Here is a 23899-nt window from a genome sequence, read left to right as displayed (position 1 = left end):
AAATACACAACATATACAAAAGTCAACTTCAGTTGGTTAATAACTTAAACATAACATTGAACTTTTAAAACTACTAGAATCATTCTTCAGGAAAATTTTTTGTAACACAAATACGGGCATTTATTTTCTGGATATTACCCCAGAAACATAAGCAATGAAAAGAAAGTAGATAAATGGTATATCAAACCAAAAGACTACGCATGAAGGAAATAACCAACAGAATGAAGATATTTCTCATGAAATGGGAGAAAATATTTGCAAACCATACATCTGACAAGGGGTTAATATCCAAAATATGAGAAGTAGAATAACACAAAAATCAGGAGGACAACCTGATGAAAAAAACAAGGCAAAAATCTCAAATAGTTCTTCAAAGTGACAAAACACAGAAATGGCTAACAGGTATATGAAAACATTTTCAGCATCACTGATCAGGGCAATTGAAGTTCTCACACCTGTTAGAATGACTGTATTAGAAGACAACAAGTGTTGGCAGGGATATGTAGAAAAGGAAACCCTTATACATGATTGGTGAGAATGTAAATTTTTATGACCAATATGGAAAAAAAGTGTGGAGGTTCCTCAGAAAATTTAAAGTGTAATCAGTAAGCTCATAACTTGGAAATAACAGAGGAAATTAAATCAGTATATCAAAGATTGCCTGCACTCCCATATTTATTGCAGCATTATTTACAGTAGCCTCAAACTTGGTAATCTTAAGATTATTTTTCTTTTGAACCATTAATAAGTATTTGATTTTATTAAATTGTGATTCTGCATCTAATGAAACTGACATAAATAACTGGTTTTTCCATATTTACCTTAATTTCTCTTTGATTTGAGTGTATATGTGTGAATCCATGTATACATTTTTCCCTTAGTTAAATTGCAAGCGTGGTGCTCCATTACCCTTAATACATCAGTTCATATTTTGTAAAGAGAAAGAGCCATGCTTTCCCACATAACTTTAACCACAGTGCACCTATCAAATTAATATAGGTTAATTAATTAATACAACTGTAATTAATACAACTCAGATTCTATAGATTGTCCTCAACAATGTCTTTTGTAAATCAGACATCCAGCCCAAGCCCAGTCATTGAATTTCATTGTCATATTTCTTCAGTTTCCTTCAGTCTAGAACTGTTCCTCTTTCTTTCACAACTGCATTCTTGAAGAGTACAGGCCTGCTTTTTGTAGAATGGTAGGTTTGAGTTTGCATGAAATTTCTGTTTATTTAAGTCAGGAATATCACAAAAGCAATGTTGTTTTATTAGTGCAGCATACCAGGAAGCATACAGTGCTGATTTATCTTTTACTGCTGGTAATATTTTACCACTTTGTTAAGAATGTCATCTGCCAGGTTTTTTGGTCCTTTCATAAGTATTATGTGAGAAGCTACTATGTAAAATACAAGTGTACGTATCTGAAAATTTGTAAAGTGCTTTAATTTAAAAATACATTAGAATTAGCTATTTGAGAAGATACTAAAGGAAGTATGCTTTTTGTAAGTTAGTAAACTAATGAAAAGCATATTTGGTTACTTGTTTATGTATTTTTATACCTAGCACCAAAATTGGTGTTACACACATAAGCCAGTAAAATTTAGATACATATTTCTATTTTAAATTTTACATTTGACCTGAATTTTATCAAGAATATTAGCCTCTTTAGTAACTTTATTGTATTCAAACACTCTAATAAATATTACATTAAACAAAGCTGGATGTGGTGATGTGCCTTATAATCTCAGCTACTTCAAAAATTGAATGAAGCAAGAGGATTTTAAGTTCAAGGCCAGCCTGAGCAACTAACTAGTAAGATCATGTTTCAAATTTTTAAAAAAATCTTCATTTATTTATTTGGTACAGGGTCTTACTACTCAGCTCAAATTCATAGTGATCCTTCTGTCTCAGCCTCCTCAGTCCTGGGCTTATAGGTGTTTGTCACCACGCCTGGTTTCACTGGCTTTCACAGTGTGCCTAGGGTTCTGGGGCTGGCACAGCATGTGGTACCAGGGATTGATCCTGGGTCCTTGGACTTGGCCAGGCAGGCACTTAGACCACTGAGTTATCTTCCCAGCCTCCAAATGTTTTTAATAGGGCTGGATATGTATTTCAGTGCTTCCTGGGTTCAGTTCCCATTACACTTTCCACAGCTATGTGTGTGTGAAATATTAGCATTATGTCTTCCAAAATTGTAATTTGAAAAAGCTATTAAAAGTTATTTATTTAGCCTTTCTATGTAATTTATTTCTATGAGAGCCAGCGGTATAGCTCAGCGGACTAAATGCTTGCTTAGGTAAACGCAGGGGCCAGGTTTCCACATGCTGCACTGGCCCGCCTCCGGGTGCGCTGAGCCAGCAATGGAGTCCGGGTGCGGTGTCACACGCCTGTAATCCCAGCACTTGGGAGGCAGAAATCAGGAAGATCACTACTAATGTGATCTATATAGTGAGACCCTGAGGAAAAAAAAAACCTAAAATAAATAAAAAAAATTTAAAAACCCTCAGAGATGTTGTCTAAAGGCATATAGCAGAGTGCAGGCCTGACGTGAGACCGCCCGCGGCCGCCGGATCCCAAATAGACCCAGAGCCCAGGCCCAGTGTGTGAGTGAGAGGACCCGGGGCCGCTGGATCCTGAATTGACCCAGAGTGCAGGCCCGATGTGTGAATGAGACTGCCTGGGGCCCACTAGATCCTCATTTGACCCAGAGTGCAGGCCCAGCATGGAATCCTTCAGCAGAACTCCCTGCAAAGAGGCTAGAGGCAAGACCCACCCAGCTGATTCAGGAGCAGAACATCTTGCCAGAGTGACACAAAGGGTGCAACTCCAAGGGAAGGCTGCAGCAGAAAGAAGTGGAGCACAGCAGCCAGACCCCAGCCAGATCCAAGCAACACCTGGAGGAATCTGAACTTCATAGATCCGGACCTGGTTCTAAGATAATAATTCTAAGATCTACACCAAAGGTCAGAAGACAGTGGTATACAAAATGACAAAGAGAAGGAACAAAATACAGTCTCAGGCCCTGAGTCCACCCAGCACAAATGTAGAAGACACTAGCACTGAGGAAACTGCAAATCACATGCCTGATATCTCTGAAATAATAGCGTTGGAAGTAAAGAAACAATTGCACGAAGGTATAGAAGAAATCAGATCAGAAATAATTTCTGAACTAAAAGATGTAGTGATAACTATAATCAAAGAAGTACTAAGTACTTCTAAAGAATACACTGATAAAATAGAGCAGAATATAAAAATGATGGAACCCCTGAATAAGCAATATAGGAAAGAAACAGAATATATGAAACAGATTCAAAATGATATACAGGAAATTAAAACCTCAGTCACAAGCTGGCAAAACCTTTTGCGTGAAAGTGAAAATAGACTTTCTGACCTTAAAGACACCATTGCAGCTAGTGAAAAAGTAAGAAAAGATCTCTTAAAAACAACTAGGATGCAGGAAAAAAAATTCAATACCTGCAAGATGCTGCAAAGATGAATAGTATGAGACTAATAGGCATCAGTGAGAAGGATGGTGTCAATACAAATAATATTAAAAAGAATATGAGCAGAAGTAATAGCAGAAAACTTCCCAAATATGGGGCAACAATCTGACATATACATGACCGAAGCATATAGAACTCCAAATAACATCAACCCAATGAAAACCACACCCAGACATATAATAATCAAGATCCCAGAAATTCAGCACAAGAACAGTATACTAAAAGCCTCTAAAGAAAAGAAACAGATCACATTGAAAGGAAAACCCATCAGAATAACAGCAGATTTCTCTTCACAAATCATCAAGTCAAGAAGAGCATGGAGCAAAGTACTTCAAGTCTTACAAGAAAACAAATTCCAACCCAGACTGATATACCCTGCAGAACTCTCAAGTATAATGGAGAAGTGAAATATTTCCATGACAAAGAACTAAAGAATTTCATGACAAAGCCAAGCCTACACAGACTACTAAATGATGTTCTAGGGAGGGAGCAAGTTGATCACAGCCCCATGAGAATGAGAATGGAAAGAACCCACCAAATAGGGCAAACAGTTAAACACAGGAGAATAAGAGGTATACAATAGTAGTCTTTCAGTTATTCTTTTGTGTTCAGCAAAATATTTCCATCAGTACACTCTACAAACGGGACTTTTCTTCCACCCTGTGGGTCATGGTTCCATCTGAGTCTACAGGGTGGATTTCAAAGAAATAGCTACAGCTCAGTTCCACAAGTGACGCCTGGCCACCAGTAACTGTCATGGTCATTATGCATGTCCACAACACACTAGAACTTTGTGCGATATCCTGTCATACTGTTAGAAGTGCTGGTCATTTATTTGCCATTCCAGCATTTATCTTGTTTTACTATTAGTATTTCTTTGCTATCATGAAAACTTTTTCTTAGTTCAATTGTTTTGAAACATTTAATTTTTAATTAATTAGTATTTGATTTTCTGAATATTGCTTAATCTTAATTTTTGTTTTAAGATTTATACTATATCTTTGACTTACAATTTATTTAAAAGACATTGTATGATATCTTCTCCTAGTATTAGAAGTTTTAAAAAGTATATTTCCATTTTCTGTTGACTTTATATTACTTTTTCCCTCTCTTTTATACACACATACACATATATATGAAAAAAAAATACATGTACAACCCAACATAAGATTGGTACTGTTTCATAGAAATCTTCAATGACCTTTAAATAAGGGTTCATCTAATATATTTTATATAGTCCTGCATAACTATCATATTGAAAGCTCTTTATTGTTCATCCAGGAGCATACTGCAACTTCTCTTGCCTTTTGAATTATACTCTTTGTTATTTCTTATAAGCTACTTCTGGAGGTATTAAAATATTTCAAGTGTGTATAACTAGAAAATCTTTTAGTTTTCAAAGGTATGTTTGCTAAGTATAAAATTCAAAGAGAACAAATCTTTTAGTCCTTTAATTAGTCTAGTTTCTCACACACTTGGTCCTTTTTTTTTTCTTTCTAATGTGGAATAAGATGCTATTTAATTTTGTTCTCCCATAGCTAATATTTTTTTATTTATATGCTTTAATGATATTTTTCTTTACAATAAGTTTTGGACAATTTCATTTTTGTGTATCTTGGTATGATTTTATTTAAATTTCTTGTGCAAAAGGTTCATTTTTCTTGGAAATGCAGTATTACAAGTTGAACTAAATTCGGAAATTTTAAATCTTTAAATATTTATTGCCTACTCCTTTCTACTTTGAGAATTCTATTTGTATGAATGTAAGTTTCTTGGTTTTGACACTGAACTATTATTATGACTGATCTGTAAATTCTTCATTTTTATTTTGGACAATTTTTATTGTTATATTCATTTATGTTTGTAAATAATTTATTTTCAATTTGCAATCTATTAAAAAAATTAAAAATAAAGGCAAAAAAATATTTCTATGTCATAGCAACCAAAACTAAAAACTTAAAAAGAGAAAATTGATGACTTACCTAGTGTTACATAATGCATGAAATGGCACAGGTTGCTTTTACATGTAATTGAAATCTTATAAATTGGTAAAATTGACAGTCTTGTTTATAAAAGCCAGATAACAAGATTTACACCTTTCCTCTGGCTTCAGCCACCAGTGATACATGCATGATTGTCCCATCAGGTGGCTTTTTATTAGCTTTTTAGTAAAATGACCAATAAAAGTGATCACGTTTGTACCACCTGTGGTTCAAGCCCAGCAGATATGCATGTACACAGTGTAATATACAAACCCTGAACTTTTCCAGTTAATTTATCATTTTAATAAATTGCTCCATGCAGCTGTTAGCCATAAGTAGATGAAGATGGCATACTAGTTGAAATATATTTGCTATATGCTAATAATAATATTGCATCTCTTAAGTTTTGTGTCTGAACTTTTTTTCCACCCCTTTGGTACTGGGAATCAAACTCAGGATCTTGTGCTTGCCAGGCAGGAGCTTGTGCCATTGAGCTATATCCCCAGCTCCTGCATCTCTTAAGTGTTAAATTCTCATTAAAGATTAGGAAATGTTGATCTTAGTGGGGTGTATGTGTGTGCGTGTGTGTGTGTGTGTGTAAAAGCTAGCCTGTCAGCCAGTTAATTTTATTACTGAAGCCAGAATTTGACCACTACTTTTTTGCAACATATACATAAAATTATTAATATTTTTATATATTTAATATTTGTTTCAACATTGCTTAACAAAGAGGAAATGATTTTCATAGATTTCTCATTAACAACAGCCTTCATGAGCTCTTATGCTTTTTTTTTTTTGGTGGAACCGGGGATTAGAACTCAGGCCCTTGCACTTGCCAGGGAAGCACTTATTCCACTGAGCCATCTCCCCAGCCCCTCTTATGCATTTATTGGTTGCCTTTCAGAACAAAAGAGATGAACACTTACTGAAAAAGAGAAATGTTCCCCAAGAAGAAAGTTTAGAAGATTCTGATGTTGATGCTGATTTTAAAGCAGTAAGTGACTTTTTTATAAGCGATCTTTAAAATCATTTTTGTAGTAGCCGTGAAAGCTTCATTTTTAATAATAAGACCAGTTTTATAATAATAATTAAGGCATATCAACTTTAACATTCATATTTAATGAATATGGTTTTGTTAATAAACTACTGAACTGTCTTCTTTTTTTTTTAAGCAAAATGTAACACTAGAAGCTATATTGCAGGTATGTTATTAATTGATCTCAATTTGAAACATTTTGAAAGGTTTTGTTTTGTTTTAATTTCTGAAATTTACGTTTGGTGTTGCAGAATGCCACAAGTGATAACCCAGTGGTCCAATTGAGTGCTGTCCAGGCAGCAAGGTAAGTACTAATTTGTCCACTAGAGCAAGAATTATACTTTATTTATTTCTATTTTTTGTCTTTTTGAGACAAGTTCTTGCTGTGTAGTTCAGGCTGGCCTTGAACTCACTATATAGCCCAGGCTGGACAAAGGAACTTATTTTACCCTCCTGCCTCAACTTCCAGAGTGCTAGGATTGCAAGCTTGCACCATTACACTAGGCCCATAATTATGTAAAGTATTTTACCTGATCATCTAGGACAGCAATGGTAAACCGGATAGAGACCGGTGGCCCAAATTGCAACCCAAGACCCACTTATTCATTACGCAAAGTGCCAACACTGCAGTTAAACCTAAATATTGAAGTTTTAGTATAGAAGAAAACAACTGTTATCTGATGCTCTGCTGCTGGGCAACTTGGCTCATGTGACAGCAGGAATGCTCGCTCTATGCCCGCCACAGTGTGGGTGCCTGTCTAGGTTTGCCTCCATGGTCCAGGAGTACACTGTTATTTTTAAAATAGCTTAAAAATATATAGCAGTTCATTTCTTATTTCTTATTTTTACAGAAAACTGTTATCCAGTGACAGAAACCCACCCATTGATGACTTAATAAAATCTGGAATTTTACCAATTCTAGTCAAATGTTTAGAAAGGGATGATAAGTAAGTATGGATTTAATTTCCTATTAACTTTTTTTTTTCAGTTTAATGTATTTTTTTAACCAAGAAATTCAGTTTGGTTTTTGACTTATTAAGTTTTATAGTTGTCATGTATTTTTGTGTAATTTTCCTTATGATGATATTCAGCAGACATAAAGTACTTTTTTTGATTTCTGAAGTCTATATTATTTTACAGGAAATTTTTAGCTCCTGGAAAATGCATATTCTATCTCAAATACTTAGTCTTTGTTTATTAAAGGGTTTTAAAATTAGTAATATTTTGAAACAACCCAAATACTATTTGAGTCACTCTTCACGTGTGGGTATCTATAGATTAATCTCATAACTAATCAATATAAATGGTTTCCACAAGTAAATAGCTCTTTGATATTCTGAGACTATCCCAGCCATCACTTATACACTGTGAAGTCTTTAATAAAACTCTGGTCATGATTAATTGTCTAACATCACTCTTTTTCTTTGGGGTACATTAAGAGTAAGCAGGTAGACTGTAAGAATGGGAAAATTGCTGCTTGGTATCTTTTAAGGTACTGCTTTATTTCCATTTGTGTTTAGAGATATCTCAGGGCAATGTCTCAAACTTCATCAGTTTAAATTAACTGGAGAGGATACATTGGTACCTTGGTTGACAAAAATTTTTGCCATGATTCTTGTCACAGGCTAAACTGGACAAGAACCAAATCAAACGTCTCTGTAAGGTAAACAGTAAATGTAACCATTGAATTTGATTTGGTTCTTGTTCAATTTGGTTTGTGACCAGAATTGTGGAAAAAATTAAGTTTGTGAATTGAGGTACCATTGTGTAAGCTTGAACTCCAGAATGCTTTAAAATGAAAGTTAATGTTTCATTTTATAGAGCACTGAGGCTGAAATTTGGATGTTTTGCTATATGTCCAAGGAATTTTCACTAGACTAGATAAAAGTTGTGGTATATAACTTTTGCCATTGTGGTTAGTATTGGAAAATACTTTTCTGCTTTCACTGTATGTCGCATCCCTCCATATTGCCTGCCCTTATACCCTTAATGCTTTTTAATACATTGTGTCTTCCATAAGAAAATTGTGTTTAAATAAAAAGGTTTTTTTTCAGCTATTGAAGAATAAAACCCTCCTGCCTCTACATTTAGAGCCCTGTTGTTGGTCTTCCCCTTTTACCCCCTCTTTCTCTTTTGTTTTTAGCCTTTGGCATAGACTCATTTGTGTATGCCATATACTATATAGAGAAATGTACTCTAAAATATATACAGCTTAATGAATAATTATAAGACAGACCAGTATAACTGTTACCCAAAGAAAGAATAGAAAATTGCCAGTGGTTAAATACAACTTTATGAATTTCTCATGGGAAGTTGTGATACAGTGTAAAAGACCATAGGACCAAGATATTAGACCCTGATTTAAGTCCAGGGGTTATGCTGGGTATGGCACATGCTTATAATCTCAGTTCTTGGGAAACTGAGGCAAAGAGGATCATTGCAAGTTGAAGGCCAGCATGAGCTACGTAGTTCAAAGCCACTCTGAACTATACAGCGAGAACCTGTCTCAAAGAAACAAAACAACAGTAACAACAAAAATCCAGGGGCTGTTGACCAAAAGATGGTTTTTAAGCATGAGATACCTTACCTGTAAAATTAGGTGGTTGTGAAGAATGGAAATAATCTGTAGAATTTAAAGGTCATAATTGATGTTCATTTATTGTTAATTTGGTCACTTACATTTTTTAATTTTTTTTTTGACATGACATCTCAAAAGACTTTTTGTGGCTTTTTAATCTTTCATAGTTCCCTATTTCCTTATTAGTTGACTTTTTCTTTTTAATGTATTTGGTACAGGATCTCACTACACAGCTCAGACTCCTAGTGATCTTCCTGTTTTCAGCCTCCCCAGTGCTGATATTACAGGTGTATTCCACCATGTTTGGTTTCTGTGGCCAGCTTGGCATGTCCAGGGGCAGAACCGGTGGGGCATGTGGTGCCAGGAATCAAGCCTAAGCAGGCACTTAGTCCGCTGAGCTATCTCACCGGCCCTATTTGTGGGCCCTATTGCTTGTATTTTGTAGACTACTTAACCACTTTATTAAGTCTTTGTTTTTCCCATCTGTGGCAGCAATACCATTCATTCTGTCATCTTTACTTTTATTGTCCATTTACTCCTTTTGCTGGCTATATGCCTGCCTTTTCTGGTTTTCACTTAAGGGTTCATATTCTTTTATCTATTTTTGCTAGAAGTGTATATAATTTTATAATTTCCTTTTAAAAGGTCTTTCAACAGTTCTCTCCTATGTCAAGGGTTTTAACTTTTTAGAATCCATTCTAATTATTCTCATTTCCCTTTTCAATAGCTCTTCGTGGGCTGGGGAGATAGCTCAGCAGTCTAGGCACCTGCCTGGCAAGCACAAGGACCCAGGTTAGATCCCCGGTACCGCATGCTGTGCAGACCCCGGACCCAGGGCACACCATGCCAGCCACTGAAGCCGAGCGTGGTGGCGCACACCTGTAATCTCAGCACTGGGGAGCTTAAAACAGGTGGATTACTAGGAGTCTGAGCTGCATAGCAAGACCCTGTGCCAAATAAATAAATAAATAAATAAATAAAACATTCTTTAAAATAGCACTTTGTCCTTAATATATCTATAGAATAAATTATGACTTCCAAAGCCTAGGATTTGAAACACGTTCCTAAATCCTCTCAGCCCTAGAAAATTTACACACATACACACGGCCCATGTTTTTTATATTTTCACACAACCTTACACATTTTGATCTATTCCTTCTTATCAGTGTACATTAAAATCACTCTGTGTGATGCCTTTTTAAAAAACTTACAGCTATCACCACTCCCTCCCACACACACATTTTGAGCCCAGGCCTTTATACTGAGTATATGTGCAGTCCTTTAATGCTGGAGTTACTGGCTTGTGCCACTACATCCAGCAGTCCCTGACTTTCTGAAAACTTAATATACAGCTTACAATAACCTTAGTGTATGCAGTATCAATGGATGGTGTAGTCAAGTCAGATTTTTCAACTACCAATGGACATAAAGAGGTTTATGGTGACTGACTTTGTTAGGCAGTGAAATATGCAAGTGGAGAAATGTGGCAGGCAATTGGATATAATGAAGTAAAGTTCAAGACAGTAAGAGATGATCATTTGTATCTCAGGTTTATCACGTTTGGAGGAGGTAGTTATATAGTTAAGTAATTTAGTGGCATGTGGTGGCACAAACCTATAATCCCAGCACTTCGGAAGCAGAGGCAGAAGGATCGCTGCATTTTTGAGGCTAGCCTGAGCTACATAGTGAGTTCAAGGCCAGGCTGAACTACAAAGCAAAACCTTGGCTTGACTCCAGTAAAAAATTGAAAAAAAATTTATTTACTTATTTATTTATTTACAGCCCTTCATTACAGTTTGAAGCTGCATGGGCCCTAACCAATATAGCATCAGGAACTTCTGCACAGACTCAAGCTGTTGTACAGTCCAGTAAGTCAGTTCAGTTCCTTGCTCTTATGAACTTTTTAAAAACTTGTTTTGGATGGCAAGTGCTTTGTTAAAAAGAAAATTTTATCTTACGAAACTTTTAAACTGGTGAATTTATGTTACTTTGATGGTTTTGATATCTTTTCCATAACTATCATCATTAAAAAGTGTTTACCTTAAGATGGGTTTATAATTATTTGATGTGTTGACAAACTGACATAGTCCTATAAGGGGCTTTAATCAAAATTAGGTAAAATTTAACAAGGTCTTTTGCTTTTATTGTTTATTTATTTAAATGATGCTCATCTTCTGTTTTACAGAAGTGATTAGTTAAATTAAAAATGGGTCAGCTGAAACTTCCATTTGTTGCTTGTGAGAATGTATAGTGGTATAGCTGCTTTGGAAATCAATTTTTCAAAATGTTAAGCAGTTACTGTGTGACCCAGCACTTTTCCTAGGAGAAACCAAGAGAGATGAAATATGTGCACAGAGAGGTACATTCACATGTTCACAGCAAACTATTCATAAATAACCCAAATGTCCTTTAACAGATGGGTGGGTAAACAAAATGTGTATGTAATGGAATGCTATTCAGCAGTCAAAAATGAAGTATTGATGCCTGTTACATCATTATACATCATTGATGGAAAACATTATGCTAAGTGAAAGATACCTGACCAAAAAAATCTACATTCCATTGACCACTACATTGGTTGAGTTCCATTGCTGAGATAAAATACCTGACATACACAACTTCAAAGAGCAAAGGTTTATTTTGAGTAGTGTTTTTAGAAGTTTCAGTCCATGGTTAACTGGCGCCAGGGCAAAAACCTCAGGGCTGGAGGATGTGGTAGAAGAAAGTTGCTCACCTCATGGCATCCAGGAAGCAGCAGAGGAAGAACCAGAGAAGAGAGATACTCTTTGAAGGCATGTGCCCAGTGACCTGATTGCTCCAGCAGGGCCCCACATCTTGATAGCACCTTAAGCTAATGAACTCATCAGTGGGTTCATTCTTTAATGAGGTCAATGCCTGTTAATTGCCACCCTGGACCCCACCTCTGAACATTGCTGCACTGGGGAATCAAGCCCTCAATACGTAGGTCTTTGGAGGATACTTCATTTTTATATTATAACATGGTATGTTTTCATTTATCTGAATTACATAGAATAAGGAAAGACAGAAGTCATTGATTGCTGAGGGCTGGGAGAGTGAGTAGCGAAAGAGAAAATGAGTGAGTGCTCTGGATTTGAACGTTTAGAGGGATTGGTGATGATGTAAAATTGGACTGTGGCAGTGACTGCACAACTCTGTAAATACTAAGAATTATTGTACCATACACTTGAACTGATAAATTCTATTTGCTTGAAGTATGGATTTTGGGTTTTTTTTAGTGTATTTACTACAGGATCTCACTACACAGATCGGATTCATAGTGATCCTGCTGTTACCAGCCTCCCAAGCACTGGGATTACAGGCATGCACCACTACGCACAATCTCAATTGCTGTCTCAGTGTGCCCCTGGGGCAGGGCCAGCACTGCATGCCAGGGATCGAACCCTGGTCACAGTTTCTGCCTAAGCAAACTCTTTAATCCGCTGAGCTATCTGCCCAGCCCTAAAGAATGGATTTTAATAATGTCAAGTAAATTATACAAATAGTGCACAGATATGCCAAAAATATCCTAAAGATAACTTAGATTTGAAATTTAGAAAGTGATCTAGTTTATCCTGGAAATGAGTATAAAGTTATATAAAGAATAAGGATTAAACATCTGTAATCCTGGGGTTTGAGACGGCTCAGACCAGATGATTGAAAGTTCAGATCAACCTGGGTAATTTAGCAAGGCCTTGTATCAGAATAAAAAAAAAAAATTAAAGGGCTGCGGGTGTAACTCAGTGCAAAGGTTCTGGTTCAGTTGCCAGTACCACATATATTAGATTAAACCAAGAGCTTCACACATGCTAGGCAAGAGCTTCACACATGCTAGAAAGTGCTAAGCTACTTTCCCAGCCCAAATAATTATACTTTAAAGGGTACATGTTGGGAGTAGTAAGAACTTTTTTTTTCTTTCTTTTTTTCTTTTTTAGTTAATTATAAGAAAGATTTCTTTTTTGTTTTGTACCAGGAATCAAACTCACAAGCTCATGCTTGTCAGGCAGGTGTTGTGCCGCTGAGCTGTATCCCCAGCCCCCCAAAAATTTCATGCTGCCTTTTTGCCTTTTGTTTTTGTTTTTGCTTTTATAGATAATGCTATAATAATTTTTAGATTCTCATACTATTAAGGGGAAATTATTCTGATAATTATTTTTAGGGTAAAGATAATCCTTGCCATATTTATTCATCTAGTAAGCTATCATGGGGTAACAGTAATGTGCCAGACTCTAATCAACTTTTTTAGGCTGAAGTCTATAAACTCTTTAGCATTTTGTTAGTATAAATAATCACTTTTATTTATTACAGATGCAGTACCTCTTTTTCTAAGACTTCTCCATTCACCACATCAGAATGTTTGTGAACAAGCAGTATGGGCTTTGGGAAACATTATAGGTAAGTTGGAGTTAGATTTTAAAAGATCAATTAAGAATCTTAATTAACATTTTTTCTACGTTGGCATAGCCATTGCATACTATGTTTCCTCTGAATTTAATATGGGTTGACTATATTCTTATAAATACCAACTTAAGGTTGTATTTCATGAGTGTAAAAGAATGTACAATTTGTATCAGGAATAGTAGGTTAAATTTGCATTCCTCAAATTAAAATCTGGAGAAACAACACTGGCTGTCTTTGAGTAGAGTTGAGGAAACATAGAACATCAGTGTCCCAACATAAGCCATTGCATACATTTCAAACTTTCTCATCCTGAATGTAATTTTTTTTTTAAATACAATTTTCATTTCTGTAGGTGATGGTCCTCAATGTAGAGATTATGTTATATCACTGGGAGTTGTCAAACCTCTTCTGTCTTTCATCAATCCCTCCATTCCCATCACCTTCCTTCGGAACGTCACATGGGTCATTGTAAATCTCTGCAGGAATAAGGACCCCCCACCGCCTATGGAGACAGTTCAGGAGGTAAATGAAGAATTGCAAAGGCCAGATGGTATATTTTCCCTATGTTTATGCTTTAGGTGTTATACACAGGGAAGGAAATAATGCATATGCTGATTTCATTACAGGTATGAGATTTTTTTAAATAACGTACTGTATTTAGTTACACTCCTATGAAATAAAAGTTCAGTGTCTTGGTAATATGTGAACAAATCTTGTTCATACTTAATGTTTATTTTTTAAATAACTTATAAGAAGAATACTTATCAAAAATTAAGATAGAAAAATACAACACATGAAAAAAAAATAGGCCAGGAATGGTAATGCACATCTATAATCCTAGTGCTTGGGAAGGTGAGGCAAGAGGATTACTGCAAGTTCAAGGCCAGCCTGGGCTACATAGGAAGTTTAAGGCCAGCCTGATTTACAGAGCAAGACCCTGACTTTTAAAAAAAAAGAAAGAAATACAAAAGCGAGAAAGAAAAAAATTCAAAGCTTTATTAGTACATTACACTGTTGATATACTAAAGGGTGGGGTTGCTACAAGGAGAACTAGTGAATGTATGTGAAAATGTTCTTAAGTGAATTTGCATTAAGTGCAATTGATTACTGACAAAATTAGTGTTCTTGAAAGTGTGACATCATGTCAAATCTAATATAAAGTTTTTCTATTTATAGCTAATGTGTAAATGAATCTATTTTGAGTTTATAAAACTCATATGATGTTTGAGAATATAGCTCAATGACAGAGTTCTTGCCTAGTGTGTGGGATGCCCTGGGTTCAGTCCCCAAGGAGTCAGGGCAGGGAGTCAGCCCTTCAAAGCTTTTATTCACTTGACTGTGCAGAGAATTGTTGATTGTGTATCTCTAGAATCCACATGTTTAGCCAACATCTGCTACCTTTTGTTGTTATGCAAGGATACTTAGTGTAATACCTTTAGAGTGATTTGAAATCTCTTGCACATTTTAAAAAGAGATTGGTAAGGCCTGAATTCAAAGCATCCATTTTATTTTGTGATTTTCTTAAGTAAAGCTGAGGTCAAAATTTTAATATTGCCCAAGAAATTTATTAAATAAAAATTTACTTTACTCAGGTAAGTGAGACAGTGATAACAGATTTATGGGATGACTTCTTATAGTTATATTTTGAATTGCCATTCTTTTCACTTAACATTTTATATTTTAAGGTTAACATTTTTTTTCCTTTAAGGTACATAAATCTCTGTCAGATTTAGTTGGATGTTTTACTTAGACATTTGAAAATATGCTCTGAGTTTTTCAGATTGAATTTATCAGATTTTCGTTTTCCTAAAAGATATTCAAACAAATTTAACGTTGTTTTCTTTGCCCTACAAACATATTTATTGCTCTTTATATAAGAGTTATTTTTACTAAGACATGTCCACCGACCTTGTTACTCATTGCTTATCTTCTTTCCTCAGATTTTGCCAGCTTTATGTATCCTCATATACCATACAGACATAAATGTAAGTATAGCAGAAGTTAATGTCTAATTTACTCTTTCTTGAGTGTGTGTGCACTGGGTATTGAACTCAGGATCTTGTGCTTGCAAAGCAGGCACTTATGCCGCTGAGCTATCTCCCCAGCCCCCTGATTTACTCTTGATGGGACTGGAATCATTTTTAAATTAAGTGTCAGACTGTTTTATCAATTTGACAAGCTTTCATAGTATATAAGTAGTTTTTGTAAGTGAAGTTAACATTAAATAAGATAATAACTTAATCAACAAAATACTAATTTTAGAGATACTATCATACATGTACTTAATTTTTGTATAGTAGTTCCCTCTTGCCCACATTTTTACTTACTATAGTTTCATTTATCTGTGGTCAAAAAATACTAATTTGAAAATCCCAGTTTCTAATACATGAGTTTTAAAATCATAATTATATTATAGTTTATTGTTATTGTCCTGTTTCAACATTAGTTATTGTTCTCTTGTTATGCCTAAATATGAATTAAAACTATCACAGGTATGTACATGTAGGAAAGGAAAAAAACAGTATATACAGGGGTTAGTACTATACTCAGTTTCAGTAGTTTCATTTACTTGGGGTCTCAGAATGTACTCCTCACAGATAAAAGGGAACCTGCAACAGAGTTTTATTTTTTGGGGTTGTTTTTTGAGGCAAGGGCTTGCTATGTAGAGCAGTCTGGCCTTGAACTCATTATGTAGCCTAGGCTGGCCTCAGACATTTGGTGGTGCTCTTGCCTCAGCCTTCTGAGTGCTAAGATTACAGGAATGTGCCAACATGCCTAATTCATAGTTTTTTTTAAAGGTTAATATTTGTAAAGTGATAACAGTTTAGAAAGCAGTAAGGTATACAGTAAATAAGAGTCATAGCTGTGAATTGAAACCAAGGCCTTGTAGTCTTTCAGGCCATGATTATATAAATATACTACATGATGCAAAAGCAGACCAAAAAAAGTGTAGCAGAACACCATAGTGCTAGTTGATGAAAGCAAAGATAATTTTTTCTCGTAAACCAGAAAGCATCAGTGAAGAAATCATATTTGAGATGAGCTTTGTGTTTTGTTTTGTTTTGTTGTTGTTTTTTTTGCAGTACTGGGGATTGAACTGAGGACCCTGCACTTGCCAGGCAGGTGCTTATACTACTGAGCTATCTCCCCGCCCCTGCAATGAACATTTTAAGAAGGAGATGGTGACAGAGATGTCAAAGATAATATACACAATGTTTATTGAGTTTTAAAATGTGCCAGGCACTGTTTTAAGTGATTTACATGTGTTAATTCTCTTAATTCATATCAAAAATCCTGAGATTGGTGCTGTCGTTTTCTCTGTTACCATTATTTACTAATGTGGATTTAAAGAAAAGGAGTGAGGTAATTAAATGACTTATTTACAAAGTCATGCAGCTGACATGAATAGAATTTTGTCAAGTTGAGAAAATAATTTCATGGCCTCAGAGATGGTAAGGACCATGGGAGGTTTTAGAGAATATGGTGTAGATAGATTCAGTATTGTGGAAAACCACCTGGGTGACTCTGAAGAAAGAGCACTTGTCTTCATTTTGACTGAACCTGACACAATTTCTATGTATTAATATGTACAGAGCTGGCTAGGACTTTTCTTTATTTTCTTTATCCCTTCAGTTGTCTTTTAGCAGTGCATATCAGTCCAGCCAAGGTGCTGATGATAGTGTTTAAAGACAGCAGGCTGTGTTTCCCCAGGTCCTCCCATTGTTCCCTTATGTGAGCCCATAGAGATGGAATGAGGAGGAGGTGGGATGAAGAGCCTAGAGTGGAACGTTGAGTGATTTTCTGGGCTTGAAAAACTACAGAGCTGAAGCACTGACCCCAAAATATTAGATACTGGCTCAATTGAGTTACACAGATTACTCTTTCTCTATATACTTCTCTGCATTGCAGAGGTGATTTGAGGCCTCCTACCTAGCCCAGCTCACAGCACTCACCTACTTCCCACCATTCTCACAGTCAATCATTAAGTCATTCCCTTCTTCATGAATAAATAAAACCCAGGTTTGGTCTTGAATCAAGGCCTTTTTTCTGAATAGCCATCATCATGGCTGGATTTATGACCTCTTGGCTCCCTGTAACTACACATATGCCTTAATGTCTTTATTCTCACCATAGGTTGCACTGGAAGTGGTGGATTAAAATTAACTCATTAGAATTATAATTTTTCATGGGATCACAAATATACACTTCCTGGGCCACAGTGAGAACCGGGATGGTCTCTATACAGTATATTTGATACAGAATTTATTTACAGAGCTTTGGAACCTGTGTTAAAGAATTTTGGCTTTAGGAGGGAAGAGAGGTTTAAGGAAGGATAGAAGAATAGGGGGAAAAAAATGAAGATATGTCATGTACAGGTACAAATTCCCCATGATGAATGTGATTATTATGTATACCTAAAATGTAAATTTAATTAATAAGGAATTTTGGCTTTATCTTGTAGTGTGGAGTCATTGAATAGTTTTTGTAGAGCAGCAGCACATAGGTATACACACAAGTATAATTATCTGTAATAAACAATAGTTAGGAGGAGTGTTAGGCTGGGCATGTTGATGCATGCCTGTAATCCCAGTGCTGGGACACTGAAAACAGTAGGATCACTAGGAGTCCGAGCTGCATACTGAGACCCTGTTCCAAATACATTAAAAAGAAGTTTTGAATATATCATTATTGAAACCTTTCTATATTAATGTGGGAAGAAGGATTTCTATTAATAGATGGAGCTATTCAATAAAAAGTTGTATTTCATTTAGTAGTCTCCTAAAACATCACAGAGCAAAGTGTAATTCCAAGCCTCAGGATTCTCTGTTTTGTGTATACATGATTGTGCATTTACATGTTATTGGAGATATATTTTCATGGTAAGTAACTAAAAGGATTGTTAGATAATAAATGCTTTTATAATTTTTTATATGCTACCAAATTCCCTGATTTAGGAGTTGCTCCACTTTGCCTTCTTAGCAAGCAGCATACAAAAGTGACATTCTACGTAACTCCTAAGAATGCTGAATTTAAATTTTTTGCTAGTCTGATAGGTGAGAAAAGTAAAATAACTGCCACTTACCTGGATTTGGCATACAAATAGATATCTTTGGTGCCAAGCTAAAGCATAAAATTTAGTTTCGTTTTGTGTCATCATTCCTGACATGTATTTTAAGAACTTAAATAAGTACACCAACAAGTTACTGTTTTTTACTTTCTGTAGATTCTTGTAGACACTGTTTGGGCTCTGTCATACTTGACAGATGGAGGGAATGAACAGATACAAATGGTGATTGATTCAGGTGTTGTGCCATTTCTGGTGCCCCTTCTGAGCCACCAGGAAGTGAAAGTTCAAGTAAGTAGTTTTATGTTTTTTTCTTACTTACATAGAATTGTTTGCTATAACCAGTGAGCTTATCCTTATATAGTATAGCCAAGCTTCAGTTAAGTCAGTTCACACTAATGCTTAAGCTTGCTCTGTTAGTCTTCTGAGTATGATTTTGTTGATTTCCAAATGTTTCTCATGCCTATATTCTTTGCTAACCAATTATTCTTGACCCATTAAACATACCTTCTAAGAATGCCTTCAAGTATACTATTGTCATTTCATCCAGATAGAAATAAAATGATCATTTAGTCTACAAAACTTACTTCAATTTTAATTATCACCTTTCAGTGGAAGCATGTTCCAAGCTAGATTCTTTAATTCCTTTCATTTTACATTCTTTTACCAAAATTTTTCAGTTCTTTTCACATAGCTCTCAGATTTGACTTTGTCTGTCTAGAGCCAATGATTTAGTTTATTTTCTTTCTCCCAGTAATTGTAATAGCTTCCTAACTATATGTCCTCTCTCCTACTCCAAGTAACTGTTAGGTCTACTAATTCCACTTATGCTGAAGTTACTTACTTGTTAGATGGAAATGAATGCTCTTTAGTAATGGATGTGAATAGCTATTTTTTTTAATTTATTTTTTTGAATAGCTATTTTTAAACTGGAACTTAAGAGTTTTTATTTCAGATATATATATTACTACCAAATTCCCTGATTTAGGAGTTGCTCCACTTTGCCTTCAAATATAATATATTTGCTGTACCAGCGATTGAACTCAGGACCTCATGCTTGCCAAGTAGGTGCTTCTGCTGCAGAGCTATCTCGCTGGCCCTTAGTCTTCTTTTTTTAAAAAATCTTTCTTTAACAGTTTTTTGGACAATTTCCCCTTAAAGTTTCATTTTTTTCATAGACTTGTTGAAACTTCAGAATTGCTCATTCTGATCATTGCTTTGTGCAAAGATGAAAGAAATATTAATTGACTACTCCTTACATTTTTACATTTTCTTAGGATTATGAAAAGTAAAGATTTTCAGGGCTGGCAAGACAGCTCAGCTGACTAAGCACCTGCTTAGGCAAGTGCAGAGACATGGGTTCAATCCCCGGCACCACAGGCCATTCCAGTGCCACCTCTGGGCACACTGAGCCAACCACTGAAAGCAGGCATGGTGGTACATGTCTGTATCTCAGCACTGGGGAAGCTTAAACAGGAGGATCAATAGAAGTCTAAGCTGTGTAGTGAGACCCTGTACCAAATACATGATAAAATAAAATAAAAAGAATCAGTTTCATGATAAACAAATAACTTCTAAAATTCTTTTTTTTAATCCCTGTCCCAGACTGCAGCACTCAGGGCGGTTGGCAACATTGTGACAGGCACTGATGAGCAGACACAGGTTGTACTCAACTGTGATGTCCTGTCACACTTCCCCAATCTTCTGTCACACCCAAAGGAGAAGATAAATAAGGTAAATACATAAATAATGTGTGATGTCTCCACCCAGTACATTGCTTTCTCTTCCAGTAGCTCACTTTGAACTGTCCTGCTGTTTCTATTGCTGCATGTTTGAGTGTTTTTTTCTTCAAAAATATTGCAGTTAGGATGATAATTGTTTTAAGGTAACCTAACAATTCTTTATTTTAACTTTTAGTTGCTTCCTGTAAGTGCTAGTCTTGTCAGAAGGTTTTAAAATATATTTTTAGATAAAATACATTTTTATAGATTGAGCAGTATCACAGTTACTAAATTAATAGTCCATGTAAGAAAGTCCATTTAAACCTCCCATTTGAGTGGCTGGTATATTCTCCAGCAAACAGATCATAATTTAATCTGCTACAGAAATAGAGTGGGCTCTAAGATGAAAAATCAAAGTTCCAGAATTATAAAATTTTCTCTTTATAAGATTTCAAGCATAGGGCTGGCCTGATAGTTCAGCGGACTAAAGTGCCTGCTTAGGCCAAGCACAGCAACTGGGGTTTCATCCCTGGTGTGCCCCCTGCCGCCCCACCCACAGGGCATGGGCTTGCTGAGATGGCAATTGAGACTGGGCATGATGGTGCGCACCTGTAATCTCAGCACTTGGGAGGCTGAAAACAGGAGGATTACTACGAGTCTGATCTATAAAGTGAGACTCTGTAGACCCTGTAGGCCCTGTCCTAAATACAGAAGAAAAAAAAAAAAAGATTTCAAGTTTAAAATGCAAATTTATTATTAGTTGTATAGTCTTAGGGCTGGCCAAATAGCTCTCAGCATGCTTAGGCAGACGCAGGAACCAGGGTTCAATCCCCAGCATGCCATGCCGACCCCGCCCCTGAGGCACACCTGTAATCCTAGTACTTGGGAGGCTGAAAACAGGAGTATCACTGTGAGTCCAATCTATGTAGTGAGACCCTGTAGTCCCTGTACTAAAAAATACATTTTAAAAAATCATTATTAGTTGTGTTTAATTAAGTACTGAAATCTTTTTATATCTGATGTATTTCACATAACAAGTTTTCAAGGTTTATCTAGTATTCACCAGAAGTTTATTCCTTATAGTGAATGCTCTGTTTTGTGTTACACATTTTGTTTTGTTTATCCACTCACCTATTGATACTTGGGTCATTTGCGATCTTTGATTATTATATATAAAACCATATAAAGAGCTGTATGAATCTTTGCTTTTATTTCCTTTGAGTGGAAAGCTAGGAATTCTTGGATCATGGTAATCCTGTGGTAGTGTTTTAAGAAATCACCAAAATTTTTCCAGAATGGTTGTACCATTTTAGATTCCCATCAGCAATATATTAATTTCCAGTTTCCCCATATTTTACACTTTTAAAAAGTTACAGATATCATAGTAGGTGTGAAATGGTATCTCATTATGCACTTAGTTTATGTTTCTAATGCAGTTTTATCACCCATCGTGCTGCTTTCCTCAAATCCAGCAAAATTGATCATTTCTTCTGTATCATAAGTGTTTATATAGGGCCAGCCAAATAGCTCAGCAGATTAAAGTGCCTGCTTGGCGCAGGGGTCGGGGCTTCCATCCCAGGCCTGCCATGCTGGCCCCGCCCCCAGGGCACACTAAGATGTGGATTGAGACTGTGCGAAGTGTCATGCGCCTATAATCCCAGCTCTTGAGAGTCTGTAAACAGGCGGATCATTATGAGTCTGATCTACTAGTGAGACCCTAAACACCTTGTAGACCATTCCCTAAAATATAAATAAATAAATAAATAATGTTTATATAATTGCTTGACTATAATTTGATTTTGATTCCTGCAGAAAGGTATATTATCAAAAATTATGTTTTATGGATAAATCTGTTCTGGTGAATACAGAGAAACTCAAACTCTGGGCCAGTGATTTTTACTGAAGAAATTTTAATAATATTGGTGATTTTATGGCTAAGTATATTCTATAATTATGAAACACTAAAAAAAATTCTAGACAGAGGAGTGTAGAAAGATGTTCTGCAAAAGGGATATAAATGAAGGACCATTTTGTAGTGGAAAAAAAAAATATATATATATATGTATATACAAAATAGCATAGATATACAGCTGCTTTCTCTTAGTTCAGTGAGAAGAAAGTTTTGAACTAATAATGTTTAGACAAGATATCATGTCTGCATCTTGTTCTAGGAATAACTGCACTACTAACTTGTTTTGAAAATATCTCATTGCTACTTTCTCAGTAAAATTATTTAAAAAACAACAACAACAAAAAAGAAAGATGTTCTGGCCCGTGGTGCTTTATGCTCTTCCATGAAGGCATTGTGTGGGAAGGAAAAGCTTTGTACAATTATATACTCAGCCAAAAAGCTGGTAGTTTAAAAAGTTTTCACCTTGAGAATTTGTTACTTATATCTTGAGATCATTGGGAGATCCTGTATTAGAATTTACCAACTTGATTTTTCCTCCTTGCATTTTAATTTTAAAATGTTTAAACCCACAGAATTTACAAGAAAAATAGCCAGATGTGGTGATATATACCTGTAATTCCAGTACTTCAGGAAGCTAACGTAGGAGGACTGCAAGTGCAAGTCCACCCTGAGCAACTTAGCAACTTTATGAGATCCTGTCTCAAAATAAAAAATTGGGTAGACCTCAGCGTGAAGGCCCTGGATTCAGTCCCCAGTACCAAACTAAAGGGGAGGGGAAATTGGAGAGGAGAGAAACACTCATACCCTTTAAACACAAATTCACCAGTTATTGATATCTTACTATAGTTGGTTGGTAGAATAAATTTACAGTTAACTCTTAGATGTGCAGAACAAAGAAGATAAACATTTGACAGTAATATTACAATAAGCCTTTTTATGGTTTGTAAATCCTTTAATATTAAATTAATACAGTATTGTTACATAGACCCATTTCTAAGCTTAATTTCTATGGAATACTTGATTATGTCTTAGGAATAGTTGTTTTTAAAATAAAACAGTTCATCTTTATTACCATGGTAGTTTTAACAATGTACTCCAAAATTCAGTCTTGTACTTCTGCCTTTTAGAGAGAACTAATGGACAGAAATGTAAGGTGCGTGAATAAAGGTTTTGGTCTGCTTTGTTCGCTGGCATATCTCCATTGCCTAGAACGGTAGTGGTGAACCTATGGCATACATGTCACAGCAAGCTGTATATATAATTGAAAGTTCACCATCACTGGCCTAGAATAATATGTATCTTGCAGTAGGCTTGTGTTTGTTGAATGGGTAGATGCCTGGTTAGTGGGACACAAATATTATGGATGGCAATTTCTATATATTTTATTTTAACAGGAAGATGTTAGACAATCAAATCACTTTTTAGATATAATCATTTTAGCATAACTCAGGTAATTTTGTGATATATATATATATATATATATATATAGAGAGAGAGAGAGAGAGAGAGAGAGTATATTTATGTAAAAGCACTAAAGGTATACTTTTTCAAACAAAACTATGCCCTGTATTATGTCCAATTGCAGGAAGCGGTTTGGTTCCTTTCCAACATAACAGCAGGCAATCAGCAACAAGTTCAAGCTGTAATAGATGCTGGATTAATCCCTATGATTATTCAT

The 23899-nt window shown here is 35.5% G+C and overlaps 1 protein-coding gene across 1 annotated transcript in view; it reads left to right on the top strand.

Annotated features, from left to right (window-relative positions):
- The window catches only part of Kpna3 (karyopherin subunit alpha 3), a 71784-nt gene that overhangs the window by 44670 nt on the left and 3215 nt on the right, over positions 1-23899 (top strand). The window contains exons 3-13 of the mRNA XM_023717252.1: positions 6395-6484; positions 6663-6692; positions 6778-6830; positions 7378-7473; positions 10887-10972; positions 13431-13517; positions 13876-14045; positions 15464-15508; positions 18748-18879; positions 20194-20322; positions 23807-23888. Coding sequence (XP_023573020.1) covers positions 6395-6484; positions 6663-6692; positions 6778-6830; positions 7378-7473; positions 10887-10972; positions 13431-13517; positions 13876-14045; positions 15464-15508; positions 18748-18879; positions 20194-20322; positions 23807-23888 — 1000 coding nt within the window. The remainder of the gene's footprint in view (positions 1-6394; positions 6485-6662; positions 6693-6777; positions 6831-7377; positions 7474-10886; positions 10973-13430; positions 13518-13875; positions 14046-15463; positions 15509-18747; positions 18880-20193; positions 20323-23806; positions 23889-23899) is intronic.

This window comes from Octodon degus, unplaced genomic scaffold, assembly GCF_000260255.1.
Source record: "Octodon degus isolate 3935 unplaced genomic scaffold, OctDeg1.0 scaffold00051, whole genome shotgun sequence".
In the NCBI taxonomy this organism is placed as follows: domain Eukaryota; kingdom Metazoa; phylum Chordata; class Mammalia; order Rodentia; family Octodontidae; genus Octodon; species Octodon degus.
Note: the sequence above shows the minus strand (reverse complement) of the source record. Positions and strands in the feature narration are given on the sequence as shown.